The sequence below is a fragment of the Penaeus monodon genome, chromosome 24, assembly GCF_015228065.2.
Source record: "Penaeus monodon isolate SGIC_2016 chromosome 24, NSTDA_Pmon_1, whole genome shotgun sequence".
Classification (NCBI taxonomy): domain Eukaryota; kingdom Metazoa; phylum Arthropoda; class Malacostraca; order Decapoda; family Penaeidae; genus Penaeus; species Penaeus monodon.
In genome coordinates this window covers 9,285,812-9,286,228 of record NC_051409.1, presented here as the reverse complement: position 1 = coordinate 9,286,228, position 417 = coordinate 9,285,812, and the positions used below count along the sequence as shown (strand labels likewise).

Genomic DNA, 417 nt, shown 5'->3' with positions numbered 1-417 from the left:
GAGAAAAATAACATACAAATATTCAAAACAAGCAGACAAACAAACCGACCCAGACTAACAAACAAACCGACTCCCTACGCATCTTACCGTGAGATCAGCAATCTTGTAGTTCTGTCCCGGGAGTGTTTTAGTGCCGTTACTCTCCGCGTCGGTGTGAGACAATACACCGTACCGACGCAGGTATTCAGTTGTCTGTTCATGCTTGTCAGTCGGCGAGGCGGTGGCGGTGCGAAGCTGTAAGGTCAGGGGTCCACGCTTTTATCCTCTAAGGTCTAGCTACACAAAATTTAGGATTGAGAAATGCTTTGGGCGATTTTCAGTTTGTTTTTTTCTTTGTCCTCTACTTTCAAAAAATGGAAAGGATTAAAAAAATTGGTCTGGAGAGGTCGATGGAGCTAAGCGAATAATCCATTTGGG

At 44.4% G+C, this 417-nt stretch overlaps 1 protein-coding gene across 1 annotated transcript in view; it reads right to left on the bottom strand.

Moving 5' to 3' along the window:
* Nucleotides 1-417, bottom strand: part of LOC119588840 (glycine receptor subunit alpha-3-like) — a 27,574-nt gene that overhangs the window by 2,244 nt on the left and 24,913 nt on the right. Inside the window, exon 6 of the mRNA XM_037937481.1 lies at nucleotides 88-234. Within this exon, the coding sequence (XP_037793409.1) occupies nucleotides 88-234 (147 nt within the window). The remainder of the gene's footprint in view (nucleotides 1-87; nucleotides 235-417) is intronic.